This window comes from Cyanistes caeruleus, chromosome 20 (assembly GCF_971803275.1).
Source record: "Cyanistes caeruleus chromosome 20, bCyaCae1.hap1.1, whole genome shotgun sequence".
Classification (NCBI taxonomy): domain Eukaryota; kingdom Metazoa; phylum Chordata; class Aves; order Passeriformes; family Paridae; genus Cyanistes; species Cyanistes caeruleus.
In genome coordinates this window covers 1,527,002-1,545,564 of record NC_141720.1, presented here as the reverse complement: position 1 = coordinate 1,545,564, position 18,563 = coordinate 1,527,002, and the positions used below count along the sequence as shown (strand labels likewise).

Genomic DNA, 18,563 nt, shown 5'->3' with positions numbered 1-18,563 from the left:
TGAAATCAAGAGTGATAAGTTAAATTCAGTTTATTCTGAGAAAAACCTCAAAAAGGCAAAGCAATGAGGTGCAGATTTTTATCAGCCTCTCTCCCCTCTCCACAACACTGGGATCTGGCACCAGGAAATTTGGAGGAAACCACCCAGAGCTGGAAATTTGAATAGGCAGTGGAGTGATAAATAGAGATGATCAAGAAAGCACAAACTCCTATTTGCAAAGGCTTATTACACAGATGGGAAAACAAAATTCCTGGGACTGTTTGGTGTCAGCCAAGCAAGAATTATTTATTTTGGGAAGAGAATAAACCAGGGAAAAGAAAGCAGCAAGATGCTCCAATGTTCTTGTTCCTCATCTCATCTCATACACTGAACATTTACAAACCTATGGAAAGGTGGTTGAGGGCTTTTGAGAAGGTCACTGTGGGAATATTCCTGTGGCTCCTCTGGACTGAAATCTTTCACTGGGTTACCCAAGATTGCCAAACACTGGCCTTGTGACAACGGGGTTGATTCTAATCCTACCCTGCTCTTCCAGTCCTGCACCAAACCATCTCTGCAACACAGAATTTTTGGGCTGGTTCACCCTGAAGCATCCCAAGCTTTCCCTACCCACTGCTATGGGATTGACTCACACTGAGAAGGAAGCTTGCTGCTGTTTTTCAAGCTTTTGAATGGGAATGGAGAGTTATCTTGCTGTGAGGTTTTGCAGATTTAATTCATCCCTGGAGGAGATTCCTCTTCAGCTGCCCTGGCAATGGCAGCCTTCCCCCAGAGCACCCTGCCCGTGGCTCTGACCCCTCCAGCCGAGCACAAGCCCCTCTCATCCCATCAGGAATTCCCAACAAGCTGCAAGGCCAAGCCTAGCAAAGGGATATTTCAAGACACACAAGGCCAGGGAAAGTCCTCGTTGTTTTCATGTAAAATCCCATCAAGATCTTAAAGGTTTCAGAGTTTTTTCTCTGGGAGCACAAATCACAAAGCTCATTCCTCGCCTTCTGTGCTGTCACTTCCCTAATCTGTTTGACATCCAGAGGCTCTGGTGAAAGCATCCCTCATCCCTCCTGACCCTCCCTTGGTGGGGAAGGCTCCCACCCTCTCTTTGATGTGCCTCTATCAAAGGAGACACACAACCTTTGAGGCAGCAGTGGGGATGGATCCAGCCAGGGGATGGATCAGAAGAGAGCTCAGCACTGGGAGCAGCAGCTGGGGCTCAGCACCCAGGGCCCAGCACCAGTCCCTCCTCCCCCCAGGGCTGAACGAGCCCTTCCTGAGGGGACAGCAGCAGCAGTTCTGGTGGGATGCTGAATCAGAACATTTTAGGGAGTGGAGGGGAGCTGCTGAGTGGGACAGGAGGGCTGGGGCAGTACCTTGCACCCTTGCTGAGAGTATTCCCGAGCTAACGTACCTCACTGGAACTGGGATCCCATCTACAGCCTCATTCCATCCCAGCACCCTCCCTATCCTCACCCACATGCCCAGCCTCACTCCCATTCCAAATCCATCCCCATTTCTATCCCAACCCCATACCTATCCTCACGCTCACCCCCAGCCCAGCCCCATTTCCATCTCCTCCTCATCCTCAGCCCCATTCCCATTCCTATTCCAGACCTATCTCTTTCTTCATCCCAACCAGTCCCGTCCCAATCATCATCCTCTTTCCCATCCCAGACACATGCCTATTTCATCCTCATCTTTCCTACCCTCATCCTCATGCCCAACGCAGCCCCATATCTATCCCCATCCCATCCCATCCCAACCCCAATCCCAACCCCAATCCCAATCCCATCCCATTCCCGTTGCTCCGTGTGCTCTGCAGCCACCAGGGGGCAGCCGGGGCCTCACACGGCACCACCCGTGGAACAAAGGGACCCCAAACCCGACCCCAAACCTGACCCCAAATCCAAACCCGACCCCAAACCTGACCTCAAATCCAAACCCGACCCCAAACCTGACCCCAAATCCAAACCCGACCCCAAACCTGACCCCAAATCCAAACCCGACCCCAAACCTGACCCCAAATCCAAACCCGACCCCAAACCTGACCCCAAATCCAAACCTGACCCCAAACCTGACCCCAAATCCAAACCTGACCCCAAACCTGACCCCAAATCCAAACCCAACCCCAAACCTGACCCCAAATCCAAACCCGACCCCAAACCTGACCCCAAATCCAAACCCAACCCCAAACTTGACCCCAAATCCAAACCCGACCCCAAACCTGACCCCAAATCCAAACCCGACCCCAAACCTGACCCCAAATCCAAACCCAACCCCAAACCTGACCCCCAAACACAGTCCTGACCCCAAACCTGGCCCCACACTCAAATTCAAATTAGATTCCAAATCCAGACACAAGACCAGCCCCAACCCCAACCCCAGCCCCATCCCCATCCCCAGCACTCACCTCCCACTGGTGAGGAGAGGATCCCCTTCACCCGGAGATCCAGGGAATCCAGGGACACCTCCATGTACTCCATGCTGTTCTCCTGGCCAGGGCCCTCCCTGCTGCCCAGCGAGGGTTTGTAGGTCTCAGCACCTGGATGGGAACAGGGGATGTGCACAAACCCCACAGGTAAAGGCACCCCGAGCCAGGCCGGGGCTGTGCCGGCTCCCTGTGGGATCCATGAGCACAGAGCCCACGGAATGTGCCAACACCACATGGTCTGGGCACTGAGCTCCCACCTCCACCCAGGCAGGGAACAAGAGAAGGGAATAAATGAGATGAGTTCCACCTCTGCAAGAGCACAAGGAAGGGATGAAGGGGGGCTTGAGCCCGGCCCCAAACCTGCTGCCCTACAGGGCTCGGGTCCACGCTGGCCAGGCAGAGCCAGCTGCACCTCAGGAGGAGGATGAGACAGGTGACACCCAGTTTAGGGGCAGGGGAAACAAAAAAGCCAAATTCTGCCTCTAAGTGAACAGAGGGAAGAGATTGTGGGAGAGTCCTCAGAGCCTGGGAGGGAATTGAGAGCGTCTTCACTCCCTTGGCTTCACTTTCTCTCCTGTTTGCTTCTGCCTGGCCTACAGAGTCTGGTTACCCTTTCAGAGCAGCTCCCAGCTTTACTCAAGGGGCAGAAAACCAGTCTGCATCTGAAATTAAGGATTAGGTATTTGCTGTGACAGGGATCAAGGGTCCCCATGGTGTCCTGGGAGGAAGAGGAGGGAGCCAGGTGAGTGACAGAGCCCAGGCACAGAGCAGGGGCTGAAAAATGGTCAATTCACTCAGAAGTACCAAAAAGCTGCTGGTACAAATACGACATTTTTCCATTCCAGAAGAATAAAAATGAAACCCTTTGGTGGCAGTGGATGTATGAAACCTTAGCAATGAGGCTGAAGACAGCACCCACGTTTGAGATGGACCTGAGGCAGCTCCTTCCAAACATCATGGTCCTTCCACAAGGAGCAAAGCCAACCTGCACGAGCATCCACACAATGGAGAACCATTCCAGGGTGGTTCTTCCTTTCCTTTCTGCATCTAAACGTGTTCCCTTGAGCTCATGGGACAGGAGTCCACATGGACACACATCACAGGATCCCAGTTTGGGATGGAAGGGACCTCAAAGCTCATCCCATCCCACCCCTGCCATGGCAGGGACACCTCCCACCATCCCAGGCTGCTCCCAGACCTGTCCAGCCTGGCCTTGGGCACCACCAGGGGTCCAGGGACAGCCCCAGCTGCTCTGGGAATTCTATTCCAGGGCTCGCCCACCCTGCCAGGGAACAATTCCTCCTGTACAGATAATATCAACCTCCCATCTTTCAGTCTGAAGCCATTCCCCCTTGCCCTCTATCTCCTCTTCCTCTTCCTCCAAGAGGCCACACTAAACCTTTTTTTTTCGATACCCTAAAATGAAGGGATTTGTGAACAAAATTCCTCCAGCATTCCAAGGACAAAGTCAGGTGTTCTGTTTTCCCAGGGTGGGAAAAGTTCACCCAGGCTCATCACACAGCCTCAGGAAGGAAGAGCGAGCCCTGCAGACTTGCAGGCCTCAGGTCCATCCCCCTGCAGCTGGAGGCTCACTGGGGTGGAATTAAGGAATAAAACCCATTAATTACCTAGCACACCGCCTTGTTTCTTTTTATTCCTCCGCCTCCTCTTGCGGGTGGGTTTCAGCCATGGACTGTCCGTCTTCCCTTTCCTCTTCAGCAGCTTCTTCTTGACGCTGGACTCCGAGCTCTGAGGAAGCAGAGAGGCCACGTGCACGTCAGGCATGGTGGCACCAGGGTCCCTCTGTGGAACAGCCCTCACCCAGCTCGGGTTGTGTGAGAAGAGCCAGGGCTTTGAAACCAAGGGGTGCTAAGATGCCTTTATAGCACAGAAAAGGAAACTCAGGCACACGTGTGGGTGGATTTCCTGTCAGTTCAGCAGGGCAAGGCTGCACTTTCTCTTCCACGGAGGGCCCCACGCCACGCTCGTGAGCGGCACTGCAAGCTGGCAGGAGCGTTCAGACTTCCAGCTTCTCCCAAAAAATAACTGTAGGATCACAAGAATATCCTGAGCTGGAAGGGACCCAACAAACATCACCAGCTCCTGGTGCTGCACAAACACCTCTCACCCTGTGCCTCAGAGGGTTGTCCCAATGCTTCTTGAACTCTGGCAGTTGGGTTTTCTAACTAAAATATTCGTATTTCTCCACAAAAAAAAACCATTTTGCATTTGAAGAGCCACCTGGCAGGGCTGGAGTGAACCCAGGGGAACTGAACTCCACAGCAGTAGAGCAGCCCCCTCTCTGAGCTGGGCACAGGGCAGCACAAACCAGTCATGCAGCAAATACTCAGCCACACGTATGAATCTCAACAGACTTTGGGTTTTGGTTGAAAAAAATTCAGTTGTCTAGGGTGGGGTTTCCAAGTCAACATCAGAACAGGAATCAGGCACCCCAACCCTGCCAGGGTTTAACGCATCAATCATAAAATTCATGTTCAGACTGAAACTGCTGGCTCCTGATGCTTATCCAGCTGCCAGCAAAGCCTTGGAAAAACCTCCTGGTAGCACCACCAGCAGCTGGATCAGGCCCTACCTCCAGGGGCAGCTGTGCCAGGCCCTGCTCCCCCAGTGAGGGAACACGTGGAGCTGAGCCCTGGCTCTCCAGGCTGCCCCAAAACCCCCGAGTGTGGGCTCAGCCTTTTCCCCAGCCCCACAGCCCCTGCTCCTCCCCAGCTCCTGGGCTGTCAGAGCACGGGGAACAAAACCCTAAAGAGCTTCAGTGAGTCACTTGATGTGTTTGGGGTGCATGATTCTACCTCCAGCTCTAAACATCAAGAATTTTCTCAAGGTGATTGAAGAGTTGGGGTGCCTTAAATGCTGGCTCCTCAACTTGAGAGGCCGTGGAAAGACAGTTTTTAAGGAAAGGGGAGGGAGGTGGACAATCAATGAACAATTTAAATTAAAAACTCATCGGTTTCTCTTCATCAACCATCTGAAAATAAAAAGTAGAAATCCCCAGCAGCTGCTGGAAGTCTTGACCTGGTGCTGTACGACCAAGGTTCCAGGGAGTGTCTGTCTGTCTGTCTGTCTGTCTGTCTGAGTGCTACCTGTCTCCCTGGTGGGAGCTGCTCATCAGGAACAGTGGATTTAGGCTGTGGGCTGGACCAGTGGACCTGGGAACAACCCCATCCCAGCAGAACTTCAGGCTCCTACCCCTGCCAACTGCACATCTGAGGAACTCAAGCACCCTTAAACACCTCTGCTAACATTCAAATTATTAAAAGCAGTCAACACCTTGTTGAAAACAACAAAAGCCCATTAGTTAGCATCAGAAAGCAATTAATTGTGCCACGGATCAGGGTTAAGCACCTTGTGGAAAACAATACTCGGTGTGTGGGCGGTTTCAGAGAATGAGTTTTGTCAAGGAGACTTTGAAACTGCACAGCTTTGGCTTTGCTCTATCTCTCTCTTCTGGCAGCAGTGCAAAGGGGAAAAATTATTATCAACAGGCCACGGGCTGAAAAACACATTTAGCAGCCCAGCTTACCAAGTCAGACTCGTCTCCATCCTCCTCCTCCTCCCCAGATTCTACAGACTCCTGCTCCTCCTCAGACTCGCCGTCATCCATCTGCAGCCACCATTTACCCAAGAACAGAATGGGTCAGTCAGGTCAGGGATCCCAAAACAGCATCCCCCACCATCCTGGGGATCCCAAAACAGAGCATCCCCCACCATCCTGGGCATCCCAAAACAGAGCATCCCCCACCATCCTGGGGATCCCAAAACAGAGCATCCCCCACCATCCTGGGCATCCCAAAACAGAGCATCCCCCACCATCCTGGGCATCCCAAAACAGAGCATCCCCCACCATCCTGGGCATCCCAAAACAGAGCATCCCCCACCATCCTGCTGTGCCCCACACACATCAGAGCACCCCCAGCCCCAAGCTGCACATGCACTGAGCTCAGTGAGTTCCAATCACATCATGGAACATCTGTGGGGATGGTAGAGGGAGGAAAAAAAAAAAAAATTCTACTCCAGAATAAAGTTTTCTGACTAAATTTCAACTTCTTTGATAATCTCAAACCAGCCTCATGCCTGTACTGTGTATCAAAACCGGGGGAAAAAAAGCACAACAAGATTATTTTAGTGCTTTCCCAAGCAGGATTGGGAAGATGTCTCCTATTGGTTCAGGGAATCCCAGAACTACACATGGGGGCGTTCTGCAGAGTGGATCCCAGAATTGTGTAGGGCTGGAACTGGAGGAGGTGGGGAGACCCTCACAGGTACAAGGGGAAGGAGGAAATGTTCACCAAAGAGCCTCTCTGCCATTGCTGATCCTTCTGTCATCTTGCAGGTGAACAAAAACCCTAGGAATTGCTTCAGTGCTACCCCTGATAGCCCAGCAGAGTCCCTCAGGACACAGGGATCCTGCTCAGGGCACAGGAATCACCTTCCTGGCGTTGTCTGCGTCGGACGCGCTGTCCTTGGAGGTCCTGTTGTCATCCCCAGGGAACACGGCCGCCTGATCTGCTCCATGATCATCCTCCTCTTCCAGCTCATCCGAGTCCTCCTCTTCAGAGTCCACATCCAGGCTTTCCCCGTTCACGTGAGGGCTGCCATCCCCCAGCTCCTTGTCACTCTGCAAGTCCCCCAAGCACACAGGACACAAAGACAACATCAGTTCCTGGGACAGAGCAGCTGGATCCGTGCCAGATTCTCCTCTAAAGCTGGTCCTGTGTCCCTCCAGAGCTCCTGCCATGTGTCACCTCACCCTGTCGGACCCCAGGGACCACAGGGAGTCACTCCAGACTCACGTGGTTGCACATTAGGGAGGAGAAGCCCATTCCAACATGGAGGGGCAGCTCCACCAGGGATGCAGGAAGGTGGAAAGGGAAGTGGAGTGGAAAGGGAAATTATATCACATTGGGATATTCATATCACTCCTTGAAATCCTAGCACTGTTCTTGAATTCTAAGACCAAAACTTCAGGGCACAGGTCACAGAAAAAGCAGAATTACATCAGGAGTGAGTCCATATCTAAACTTTTATAAGCAACCACATGTTTTTCTGTACAGCCTCAAGCAGCAGCACGAGACCTTGAGGACCAAAACAAAAAGGAGAATGCCTGAAATCTCTCCACTTGTCCACTTGCACAGAAGGGGAACATTCATTGGAAAAAGTTTGTTTTGAAGTTGGTATCTGAACAGGCAGTCTGGAGCAGCCTGGACCAGGAAGATGCTGCCCGAGGGAAGATGGACACTCAGAAGGGAAGATGTTGATCCCTGCACCTCCACATGGGCTTGGTGTCCAAAAAAAGGGACAAGTAAGTGACAACAAACATGTGCAGTGGGCTCAGTGCTGCCCTTACCTTGGCACCCACAGAGGAATGAGTAATGCTCTTAAACATCTCTATCATTGTTCTCTGTTTTAACACTTTGGTCTTTTTCTTGGGAACCAGGCTATAGGTTCCCATTCTCCGTTTTTTCTTCCGAGATACTGCAGCAGCTGGAAGAGAGAAGCAGAAGGAACCCAAAGTTTGCTCAGGAATGAGAAGAAGGGATAGAGACATGGGGCTGCACTGGAGAGGGACTTTGGACAAAGCCTGGAGGGACAGGAGCCAGGGAATGGCTTCCAGTGCCAGAGGGCAGAGCTGGATGGGATATTGGGCAGGAATTGTTCCCTGGCAGGGTGGGCAGTGCCTGGCACAGGGTGCCCAGAGCAGCTGGGGCTGCCCCTGGATCCCTGGCAGTGCCCAAGGCCAGGCTGGACAGGGCTGGGAGCAGCCTGGGATGGTGGGAGGTGTCCCTGCCATGGCAGGGGTGGGATCTGAAAGGTCCCTTCCATCCCAAACCTTCTGTGATTCTATGAAATCACACCTGAGGGCACAACCTGAGCAAACTTCCCACTCCAACTGATTTATTTTCAAGTCAAGCAGAAGATGACACACACGGATGTGCAGGCACACAAACTCTGCCAGGGCTGCAGAGCTTCCCAAACCCTGAGTGCCCTCTGCACACTCCTTCTGGCCCCTCCATCAGCACACACAGCATCAAATCCTTAAATTAACCTGCATTTGGCAGCACTGCTGATGTTGTAGGAGGCTGAATGGAATCCAATCGCTCAAATTGAGACTGCAAGGCCAACAATACTGACTGACAATGGAAGCAATCTGACAATAACCGAAGAACACACAGGGAAAAGGCACCTTACATAAAGAGCTGTTTGTCATTTAACCTCATTTCACACCTACTATGGAAGTCTGTTTGATTCCTTTCACTCCTTTGAGTGGGTCTTAATTTGTTAAGTCTCCCTCTTGGCCTTCTAATCAACCCAGACATCACAGCTCCCTGCCTGCTGCTGTCTCTGCTGACTGCACAGCAAAAGGATGCTTGGTGCAGGCTCTTTTAGGAACAGCCAGCTTCAGCACCACTGTTATTGTTTGCACTTGCACAGCCTGTTCCTTGAAAACATTTCTTTTGTCTTCCACGTAATGAAATTTCACCAGAATTTATGAAGAGACCACTAAAAAATTCTGTGAACCCAATTAATTTTATTTATAAGGCTGTAATTCTTGGTAAGCAGCTGTGGAGATATTCAAAGCCCTACAGAACTGACAGAAACCTCTTCAGAACATCCCAGAGGAAAAAGGGATCAAAGTGTCTCCTCTAAGAAAAGCTTTTAGCACAGGCAGGGAAGGGAAACCTGAGTGGCAAAAAGGTACTACCAGAGGTTTTAATCCTTGTTAATCTCCTCGTCTCCCTCTCAGCCCCACACACACAGGTTTGGGAGGTGGGATTCCAACATTCCAACCCTTCCCTTTTCACCTGTCTGCGACTTGGTGGTGGCCACATAGCTCTGGTTCTGAGGTAGTGACTGGTGAAGGCCCGGGAGAGAGGGCAACGACAACGGCTTCACAAAGTCCAGCATGTTCTCAAACTCCTTCTCCTTGGATTCCTTCTGATCTCTGATGTCTCTCCCGTCTTTGGGGTCTTTACTTGCATGCTGGAAAAACAAAAGGCGGTTAAATTGAGTTTCTGCATTGAGTCATTTTAAAAAATTAGGAAATTAATTTAATTGCTTTCCCTTGACCAAAATGACTTTCGGCTGAAGGCAGGACCACGTTCCCAGCAGGAGCACACAGCTCCTCCTCCAGCACGTCAGGGGGCTTTGCCTAAACCCCAGCCTGGCTGAGGTGAGCCCCCCTGGGCTGAAGGCTGTGCAGGTGACCTCGCAGGGGTCATGACAAGGAGCAGACCTTGTTCACACAGCTCTGGGTGGCCCTGGAGAGGAGGAACCAACTCAACCAAAGCACCTATTCCCTGGAACACACCCCCAGCACGCTCAGTAACGCTCTTGCTGAGCTGTTTTAGAGGACAGGCAGCAGAGGAAAGGGATTTTTTTTTCCTTTTGGACACCATTTGGCACCACTGAGCCTCAGCAAAGGCTCCCCCTCTAGCCCAGCACACAACAAACACAGCCCAAGCAGCTCTTTCCTTGGCATTGAGGTGCACCTACAGAGAGATGTCCAAGCTTCCCTTAACCCATGTATTCCCACTCCAGCTGCTGCTGTTCAAGCCCCAGGCAGGCCCCAGGCTCCCATTGCAAACCAAGGGATTTTGTAGCTGTTCCTGGAGTCCCTCCCAGGCAGCACAGCCATTCACCCCTGCTCTGATCTGAGCTTGTACCAAATCCTGCACCTCTGCTTAGGAAAAAAGAGTTCCTACAGCTCCACAGAGAATCACTGAGGTTGGACAAGACCTTTAAGGTCACCAAGTCCAACCATTAACCCAGCAGTGTCTAGTCCACCACTCAGCCATGTCCCTGAGCCTCATTTCTCAGCTTTTGATGTCACCTCAATGCTTTCCTCCTCTAATTTAGGAAACAATCCCCTTCCTGAGCATCTAACTCCATTTTATGTACCCTAAAAGCCTCAGACAGAGAGGTCCAGACTGTGTTTGCGTTTCCTTTTTCCATCTGTGTTTATTCTTTAAACAGTCATGGCTTGGTTTAATGGTGCTTTTATTCCTGGGCCTTTTGTGTCAAGTGTGGCAAAGGGAAGCCAAGGTCAGGGCAAGGCCCCTTAGTCCAGCTCACTGAAACATTTTCCTGTTACAGCCCAGCAAGGAGGTACCTGGTGAGAAAAGGAAACACATGGAGGAACATGAAACAAAGCCCCTGCTTGTCCTTCTCTCCCACAGCGTCAACAGACACCGGGGTGAGAGCTGCCTCTGCTGTGACATTTTACACTGGATTTGCCCTCTGATTTATCCCACTGCATCCAGCTGTACAGCAGACAGGTCTGGCAGCAAAACAGGAGCACGAGCAGCAGAACACAAGGAAAGCTTGGGAGAATTAGGATTCTTCAGCCTGGAAAAGAGAAGGCTCTGGGGAGACCCCCATTGTGGCCTTCCAGAGCCTGAAGGAGCAACAAGAGAGAGAGAGACCCTTCACAAGGGCACAGAGTGCCAGGAATGGCTTCACACTGGAAAAGAGGAGGGATGGATGGGATATTGGGCAGGAATTGTTCCCTGGCAGGGTGGGCAGTGCCTGGCACAGGGTGCCCAGAGCAGCTGGGGCTGCCCCTGGATCCCTGGCAGTGCCCAAGGCCAGGCTGCACATTGGGACAGTGGGAGGTGTCCCTGCCATGGCAGGGCTGGGATGAGATGAGATTTAAGTTCCTTCCCAACCCAAACTTTCCACAACTCTAAGGGGTTTAAGCACTGCTCCACTCACAGGAAAACTCTTCTTAAGGGACTTGAGAAGCAACAGCCGAAAAACCCAACCAGAAAGAGGAACCCAGGCGGAAGCAAGGCCGGAATAAAAAGCAGGAAGCAATAAAAGCACTCAGGTTCAGCCAGACACCCCCAGCCACTGCTCTCCAGCAATGTGACCTTGGGAACAAACCAGGAACAGCCTGATTCCCCTAATTAGGCTGTGCCACGTGTGTGGTGCTGGCAGAGCCAGGCCCAGCAAAGCTCTAATGATAATCAGAAATGACCCACAGCAAAAGGCCAAAGTGCCAATGATTCCTGCATCAAGCCCATAACTTATGGCTCAATTGCCACAGCTTTTCTAAAAGGGCAGCAAGTCTTGGATTAATGATTTCAAAGACGACAAATCCACCACAGCCTTTGATATGTTGTTCTAATGCTTAATTGCTCTCACTGTCAAATAATTAAATGCATTATGGCTTTTGCAACTAAATTAAAAAGCCCTGTCTCATCAGAACCTCACACTCCCAGGAGATTCTTATGGACTATGACCAACTTCTTTTTTTTAAAACTTTCTTTTCAATAATTTTAATAGAAGGAGCAAACTGAGTGGCCATAGGATCATTTTCTGGACCTTGGATCACTCCTGGGTCTGCTCCCAGTTGTTCTACCCCTTAAAAAATGCACGTCAGGAGTGCAGGGCACAGCATGCCAAGAATAGTCTCAACAATACTATTTATACCTCTTAAAAGTCCTGAGTTTATAGATCTAAAGGTTAACAGTAACTCTTGGTTACACAATTATTCTGAGAATTCCCAAGTCCCCTGAAATATCCAGTGCTTTCCATTTCTAACTTAAATTTAGAAAAAATGAGCTTGGGGCAGGCAGATCTGACACAAGTATAAACAAGGGCTGCATTTTGTGTCCTTTAAGTGCAGGTTTTTGCAACTGGTCTCTGATAAACATTGCTGTTACTCCCAAACACCAAGAATTAACACTCAGGCCATGCCAGACTGCTTGGAAGAATACAATCCAATTTTTAAGTTGAAAAGTATTATGTTATTAGCTTGGGGTTTTTCTCTCCCTCTGTAATTACAACGCAGAAATAAATTTAAAATCTTCAACAGGCTGCACAACAACTGCTAAATGTGACTTTTCCATGGCAAATTCTGCTAAAAGTTTTTTTTAAATCAAATTAAGTCTTGTGAGATAAAGATTTACTTGGATGCATATGCAGCAATGGCAAAAAAAACCCCCAAGAATTCCCAGAAAGGGGTGAAGAGAATTCTCCTGTGTATAAAAATATTACATCTGAGGATTGCAATGAAAAGGATCAGCACAAATTTTAAAGTCAGTTTTCTCACCACCTTTCCTTGTTCTCAGCTACACAGAACAGTTACATCATTGCTGCTCTTATTAAACAGGTTTTAAATCAGAGTTTGAGAGAACGACTGAGAGCAGAACCCCATGCAAAGGAAACTCCAGGATGCAGTTTGAGCTCCCTGTGGGCCACTGGAGGCCAAAAAAAAGGGCTACAAATGAGAGAGAAAAAGAAACTGCAACACCAACATCTTCATTTCTTGCAGCTTCTCATGTGGTATCAGCTCATCCTATCCCCATTATCATCACCCCCATCAGACCTTGCCCTCTTGCTTTGTTTCCTGCACATGGGAGGGTCAGAGCTTGCTGAGCAATCCCAGACCCCTGCAATCCCCTGGCTGCCACCTGCCTGGCCCCAAGAGGTGGGCACAGGGTGTTCTCTAGGCCAGAGGCTCCTGCAGAGCAGCCCCAGCCCAGGCCAGCACAGCAGCACCTGTGTGCACGCACAAAGGAAGCAGTTTAAAAGCTCTGGGATCAGGTATTTAACAGCAATGCTACTTAAAACCAACATAAGCAGAGTATCTCCTGCTCCAAGCTCTTCCTCCCTGCTCACACTGTCTCCCCCCAGTTCAACTGGCACCTGCCACTTTGGGGACAACATTGTGAATCAGGCCAAAACACTCATTTAAAGGATTTTTGCACTATTTGCTGACCCAGTCCTCTGCACAGCATAAAGAAAATATCACCAGAGACACACACCCCAAACTGCAGCCTTGTGGTCACCAAGGAAAGGAAACACAGCTTGGGATTCCCAATCCATCCATCTGCTCCTCCTGCCACCAAAGGTAACTCTGGGATGCCCTCACTACCTTTATCACCCTTTATCCCTTCTGTTTTACTGAAGTTAAGCTCAGAAACTGTGGTTCCCAAGCAGGAGGAGCCTTCTCCAAGCACAGGGGACACATACAGACACACACTTGCCTTTCAGTCTGCTGCCTGGCCCTGGAAACTTTTGGGTTCTTAACAGGGCTGTAAAATGGATTAGAAGTGAAAGAAAGATTCTTCCAAAAGGGTAATGCTTGTGTTCCTGCTCTATTCAGAAGGGGAGCAGAAATGATGCTGTCAACAACTCTTCCAAGGTCTCTGTTCAAAAACCACCTTAACATGCGACAACATCAATTAAAATTGTCACCTGTTTCAGATTCAGCTTCGATCCCAATTCAGGAAGCAACTCCTAAACAGAGAAAAAGCTGGTTAAATTGGTGAGAAAATTCTCTTCTTCCTTTCAGAGACCAATTCACATGTGCAGGAAAAGGTTACCAAGGTCCCCTGACAGCTATTGGATTACAGAAAACAATTTTTTGGCCCCAGTGGGTTTCTGCAGGAGCCAGGGGAAAACAAATGTTCACACTTTGCAGGCAGCAAAATACCTTCCTCCTCTCCTCCTCCTGGGCAGAACCAAGTTTCACCAAGAAAACAACAGTGCCCTAAAAAATATTAGCCAAGCAAATTATTGTGTCCTGTAACATCAGCTCCTGGGTGATTTCCACAATTTATTTCCCAGGATACAGCACCTGATTTCATGGAGGTTTTGAAGGGGATAAGGTGTGAAAGTTGGTGCAGGAAAAGCTCCTGAGCTGAGGAGCCTCCTCTAAGCAGTTCAACAAAGGAATAATGGGGATAGAAAAATGACAGCTAGCAAGGACTCTGCTGCTCCAAAGAAAACAGCATGTAAATTCCAGAGACAACGGGGAAAATGAGACAGCAATTATCAGGAAGGCTGAACACAACAGATGTTTTATTGTCTTGCAGAACTGAGATCAAATCTTGGGTTCCCATTCAGCTGCAGAGGCTTGAGCAGAGACCATGGGAACGGCCTCTTCTCACCACCCTTCCTGGGAATGTTGCTTCTCTCCCTATTTTAAGCCCAAGACAAATGGCCAGAGGAGCTGAGGACAGGCTTTGTACTTTCCAGAGCAGCCCAACAAGTGCAGGCTTTGGTTTTTTTGAAGCTGCTTTTGTCGTGTGAGCAAAAGAAGGATCACCAGCATCATCCCAGTGAGCTCCCAAATACCACACACCACTTCCCAGAGACAAACCTTGAAGCCCAAGGGGTTGAATATAAATATTCCTCTGATGTAACATAAAATATGAACGAGGAAAACTCTCCATCTCAAGCTAGGAGTCACCTTTTAGGAGGGAATTGCCTCTTTCAATTTCTCAGCCCCACAGGATCTCTCTCTGTTGTTAAATTCCACAAGGGTCTGAGGTTTTGCCCAGCCGAATTCCAGTGCACAACTGGGGGCTGGAGGCAGTTTGGGCTGCAAAGCCTTCCCTGGGTAAGAGACATCCTGGTGGGAGAGTGATGGCAGCTGGGCTTCCCTGTGCGAGCCAGGAAACACAGCCGGGGTGGGAGCAGAGAATTCAAATGCAGGGAAAGGCAGAGGGGAAATGAGTGGTGAGGGGGGCTGGCTGGAAACCCTGGCAGGCAGGTGTGGCTTCTGCCCCTCTCCCCAGCCTGGTGCCCACAGGTTTTGATCTTGCTGTGCTCTTTGGACTCCCAGCTGCTTCCCGAGGCACAGGTGGTGCCGCAGCCAAGGGACCTTTCCCCATCTGGAGCTGGCGAGGTGCCCCTTTCCCCTTTCTTCTCTCTCTTTCCCCTTTCTTCTCTCTCTTTCCCCTTTCTTCTCTCTCTTTCCCATTTTTTCTCTCTCTTTACCCTTTCTTCTCTCTCTTTCCCCTTTCTTCTCTCTCTTTCCCCTTTCTTCTCTCTCTTTCCCCTTTTTTCTCTCTCTTTCCCATTTTTTCTCTCTCTTTCCCCTTTCTTCTCTCTCTTTCCCCTTTCTTCTCTCTCTTTCCCCTTTTTTCTCTCTCTTTCCCATTTTTTCTCTCTCTTTCCCCTTTCTTCTCTCTCTTTCCCCTTTCTTCTCTCTCTTTCCCCTTTCTTCTCTCTCTTTCCCATTTTTTCTCTCTCTTTCCCCTTTCTTCTCTCTCTTTCCCTGCTCCAGAGCACAGGGACTCACAGCTTTGAGCCCTTCCCACCTCACCACCGCTGTGCTGAGTGGGATCTCAGGGCCCCTTTGGATCTGCTGGATCACAGCACCAATGCATTCCACCGACCTTGACAAAGCTGCAGCAGCTTCCATGCATTTCTGGGAATGAGTCCCATGGCTAATCCTTTCCTTGACCTAAAGGCCAGTCCCCCACCACCCTCAGACACAGCACAACAAGAGGATCCAGCTCACTGCAGTCATATAAAGCATCACAGGGATGAAAACCAACTGCTTACAGTGGAGATCTGCCTGTTGCAGATCTATTCCCTACCTCTGGCAAAGAACAACAACAAATAGATAATCAAACTTGTCCCATGACAAAGAAAGGCCCAATTCTGTCCTCCCCACCATGAATGCACCAAATGACATCTCCTTATGCCTCCAAAAGAAAAAAGCAGGGCTGTGCTTTATGAAGTGATGGTAAATCCACCCCTAAGGATTCTGGAGAGAACATTTCCCAATGACATGGAGGGAAAACATCATCTGTTTTAACCCTATAATGACTCCTACAGCAATGCAATCAGGCTGCCTCACGGATCAGCTCCTTGACAGCTTCCAAGCTTAGGAGCAGCCTCAAGTTTACATTCTATGCTTAATTTCCTTGGGGTTGACCTTAGAAGAAATCTAATCTGTTTCACAAGCATCTCTGGATGCCAGCAGAGGCTGAGGAGCAACAGAGCCATGAGAGAGAGGCCATTTAGTGTCTCACACAGATCTGCTGGAGGGGGCAATTGATCAATTATATATTTAGAAACACACTGGGGATGGGAGCTGGTGGTGGCCATGTGACCATCTATTTTAACATCTCTGTCTGTAGGAAGAGAAAAATTTTTAAGTTTTTTTTATATATATATATAAAATAAATACCTAATAAAAATATAAATATAATAAATATGTAACATATAAAATAAATATTTGATATATAATAAAGGTTTAATATATAATAGTTAATATTTAATAAATATTTAATATATAATAAATATTTAATATATAATTATATATAATATATATAATGATATATAATATATAAAATTATATATAATATATTATAATATATATTATAAATATTGTCCTGGGGTGACTTTATGATACTGGTATCCCCAATCGTCTGGTTTATGTTATATATTAAGTTCTGCACCTTTAAGACTGGCTTTGAGAGCAAGAGTGGGGGATTTTGGAGTTTTTCCTCCCTAATTTGCCCTAAACTAGGACAAATATATATATATATATATATAATTTATTTTATATATTTTATATAATTTATATATGTATTATATATATTTTTATATATATATAAATTTTATATATAATTTATTTATATATTATATATATATAAATAATTAAAACAAAAATCCCAATGCACTCAGCAGGCAAGCTGTGAGCACCAGGTGCTGCCATGCAGTCAGGTATCCCTCACACCCCCAGAGAAAGCCAAGAACAACCCAGCAGCAGCAGCAGCAGCAGCTGTGTGCTGGGCAGGTACATTACCAGGCTGGGGGTGGGTTTAGGCATTGTCTTCCGTGCTCGGTGGACCTTGACTTCAGCGTTAGCAGCGGGGGCTTTTTTAGCATCCATGTCCTTACTGCCCTCCCCGAGCTTGCTTGGCATGGTGGCTTGGAGCTGGGCAAAGGAACCCACAGTCCTGCCCTTGCCTGCTCCTCCAGGCAGCGTTTTTGCAGCGTGGCCAGTGAGAGAAGCAAAGCTGGTAGTCCTTAGAGGCTGCTCCTGTGCCATCTGCTTGGTTAGGATATATCCATTGCTCCCTGTGACAGAAGTCTGTGTGAAGTCATTTGCTTTCAGATGGTTTTGCTTCCCAGGCTCGCCGTCCCGCTCCGAAATGCCGTTTTCTGCTATCCTATTTAATTTAGTAGTAGAGTCCTGCTGGCTCACTTTCGTGTTGTCCTGAGTGTTTTTCGCTGGGTTTGGGTGGCCCCCACCCTCGCTGTGCTCACAGGAACCGTTGGTTTCGCCATCTACTGCCATTTTTGGTTCCCCCACTTGCTTTTCTGTAGCGCTTTCATCTGCAGCCATGGCATTAAACCCTGGAGGGAGAGGGAGGAGAGGGAGGAAGAGATGAGAAAAGGGTCACAAGTGGTGTTGGAACTCCTGAGGAAAGGTACAGCTACTCACAGTGTAGGAGCAACCCTCTTCTCCAGCACCCTGCCTGATGGAAATCACAGAATCCCAGAATATTTAGGGTTGGGAAAGACCAGAGATCATCCAACAGTGGATTAAACACCACCACATCAACTAAAGCAAGGCACTTCCTCCCACTTGCCTCAGCTGCAGATGTGGCCATTTATTCCCAATATTTTTCAAGGTAAATATTATCTCTGGCTTTTCCAATAACTGCATTTATTGGACCATATGTCAACACCTCACCTGGCAAACAGAACTCTGCCCCATCTTGCATCCGGATCTCTGGCAAAGCCCTTCCCAAAGCCAGTCTGACATGGAAAAGCTTTGCTGGTAGGGCTCTCCCAGTGAGCTTTTGTGGCACACACACAGCCCAGCAGCCAAATGTTCACATCAGGGCTCTGCTGCCACAGGGAACATCACAAGGAATAATTCCCTGGCCATCCCAGCTCTCCTGGGAATGTTGCTCAGTGGGAATTGGCTCTTTCAGACAAAGCACAACAGGACCAGGATTCATGGTGTCATTTCAGAGGTAACAGCAGGAGTAAACACAGGAGTGAAGTGTGGTAAATGCATTTATAGACTAAAATAATTCTGTGATTCAAATGCAGCAAGGTTTTTGCAGCCTGACAAAGCTCATGCACATATAAAACATCCCTTTCCCTTCCCTTCTAAACACTTCCCTGCTCCTCCATCAATGACTGTCCCATTTCAAATCCAAGCTGAAAAAAAATCCAACTGTGTCATGTACTTGCAGGAAAGTTTTTGACATGACAACCCAGCAGCTCCCCAGGCAACCAGGAGTGATAACAATTCACTGGCACGCTCAGTGCAGTGATTACATCAACCTGCTGTTAGGGATTCCTTGGCTTGTTTTCCTTCCAGAGACCAGACAGTTATGAAAAGCAACACAAG

General features: G+C 48.9%; 1 protein-coding gene across 50 annotated transcripts in view; it reads right to left on the bottom strand.

Moving 5' to 3' along the window:
• Positions 1–18,563, bottom strand: part of EHMT1 (euchromatic histone lysine methyltransferase 1) — a 107,353-nt gene that overhangs the window by 27,775 nt on the left and 61,015 nt on the right. For 34 of the 50 annotated variants that reach the window (XM_086858700.1, XM_086858669.1, XM_086858678.1 and 31 more), the window contains 8 exons: positions 17,001–17,554; positions 13,652–13,693; positions 9,253–9,430; positions 7,797–7,933; positions 6,879–7,067; positions 5,973–6,053; positions 4,054–4,174; positions 2,405–2,536 (listed from right to left, as the gene is read on the bottom strand). In XM_086858700.1, coding sequence (XP_086714826.1) covers positions 2,405–2,536; positions 4,054–4,174; positions 5,973–6,053; positions 6,879–7,067; positions 7,797–7,933; positions 9,253–9,430; positions 13,652–13,693; positions 17,001–17,554 — 1,434 coding nt within the window. The remainder of the gene's footprint in view (positions 1–2,404; positions 2,537–4,053; positions 4,175–5,972; positions 6,054–6,878; positions 7,068–7,796; positions 7,934–9,252; positions 9,431–13,651; positions 13,694–17,000; positions 17,555–18,563) is intronic. The other 16 variants (XM_086858675.1, XM_086858703.1, XM_086858670.1 and 13 more) reach the window with 1 other exon arrangement.